At 36.2% G+C, this 1,708-nt stretch overlaps 1 protein-coding gene across 1 annotated transcript; it reads right to left on the reverse strand.

The window, feature by feature from the left end:
- Positions 1-316: 316 nt before the first annotated feature.
- On the reverse strand, positions 317-1,398 carry LOC130810758 (uncharacterized). The gene is made up of 2 exons (XM_057676890.1): positions 1,376-1,398; positions 317-800 (listed from the first exon to the last, which is right to left on the reverse strand). Exons 1-2 carry the CDS (start codon positions 1,396-1,398, stop codon positions 317-319), a joined length of 507 nt encoding a protein of 168 aa, XP_057532873.1.
- Between the last annotated feature and the right edge of the window lie 310 nt (positions 1,399-1,708).

Here is a 1,708-nt window from a genome sequence, read left to right on the forward strand (position 1 = left end):
ACTAGAAGCATCTCAAACATCTCACACATGAATGTAATAGCTTTGATGTTAGTTTGTTAGTTTGTCAATGACTTAAGTATCTCTGATGTTATTTTGTGAACGCTATGTATGACTTGAGGATGTAGCTAATGAACTTTATGTAGTTTCATGTTATAGATGATATGCATTATGAAATTTGATTCAATAATTCAACTGTACATTATGAAATGGAGGCAAACACAAAAATAACCAACCAAACTAGTCCATAATTCCCTAATCTTAAATAGAGTTCTTAAAAATAAAACAACCAAAAAATCCAAAAATTGAGCCAACTAAACTACTCCATAATCTTAAATAGAGTTCCTAAAAATAAAACAACCAAAAAAGCCAAAAATTGAGCTTTGCTGCACTTTTTGGCCAGCTTCAACCTCCCAACATGCCTACCGTCAAATCCATCACCAGCAACCTTTGCAGCAGCCTTCACAACCTCTGATTCGAACTCAGCAACAAGACATGATTTCTCATACTCCGACCTACTCAACGGACCCCTCAGCACATTCACTTCATTCCTCAGTTCCTTCTTCGCCTCCACCAACTCATTAATAATAACCCTTTGCCACTCTACTTGATCAGCATCAATCCACCTGAAGAACGAGCAACCCCTTCTTCCACTTTCAATGTCATATAATTTACAAACCATGAACCTACGACCCGGATTTTTGGGGGTCCAAGACCTCATCATAGCAATTTGCATCCCACAGTAGCATCTAGTAGGTTGTGAGTTCCCAATGGCACTAGAAGAACCACTAGAAGAAGACATACTACACCAAACAAAAAAAACAGAGCAACATTGTAAACAGAACATCAAAGCATCAAAATTTCAAAAAAAAATGGAGAAAACTATTACAACAATGCACATACCTTCACAATTGCAAATGAAAACCCTAAAAATTGAACTTTAGAAGCACAGAGAGAGAAAGAGAAGAGGTGATGAAAGTTATGAGTGATTTGAAATGGGAGTTGAGGGTGTAAATGGAGTATTTATTGAAGTTGAAATGGAAGCAGCGTGGATTAAGAAGAGTTTGCAATCACGCGCACGTATTTGGAGCTCAAATGGTGTAGTCAACGCCTGAAACTTGACAAAACTCACCGGAATTTGATTTAAGGTGTTTTTTTTAATAAAAAGTCTCTTAAAAGGTGTTTTTTTACAAAAAGAATTTTAAATGGTGTTTTTTTAAAAAAACTGGTTTTATAAGGTGTTTCTTTGCAAATTTTCCATATAATAAAGCAATACTTTTATTGATTTTTTTAATCTTACTTTCTTTTAATTCCTTTTAATTAATTTTTTTTTCATTCTTTCCTCCTCCTTCTTTGCCCTAAAAGGATACAGACTTACCCCTCTCCCTTGTCACTATTCATTATCTCTTTCACACTTCTTTTCCCTAAAACCCTAACAATGGTGAAAACCCTTCATCCTCTTCCTCTTAATTCAAACCCGGTCTTTCCCCTTTCCTTTTTCTCTGTGCGGCATAATCGGGCAGCAGACCCAGCCACTGAAGCCACAAACACCACTTCTCACGGTGGTTCTGCAACCCTCACAGGCGTTCCTCTTCTTAATACTAGCACGGGATTCTCTGAAATTTGGTAAGGAAACAACCTTCATCTTTAATTCTTATCTAATTTTTGAATATAGAACAAATTAGTCTTCTTCCTCACTCTATGCGTTTCA

Source organism: Amaranthus tricolor, chromosome 4, assembly GCF_026212465.1.
Source record: "Amaranthus tricolor cultivar Red isolate AtriRed21 chromosome 4, ASM2621246v1, whole genome shotgun sequence".
NCBI lineage: Eukaryota > Viridiplantae > Streptophyta > Magnoliopsida > Caryophyllales > Amaranthaceae > Amaranthus > Amaranthus tricolor.

Bases quoted from the DNA above. Each gene is read 5' to 3' on its own strand.
- LOC130810758 (XM_057676890.1), bottom strand. From the start codon at position 1,398: ATGAATAGTGACAAGGGAGAGGG. The intron at 801-1,375 runs GTAAGTCTGTAT...TGTTTGGTGTAG, and splicing joins AATAGTGACAAGGGAGAGGG to TATGTCTTCTTCTAGTGGTT.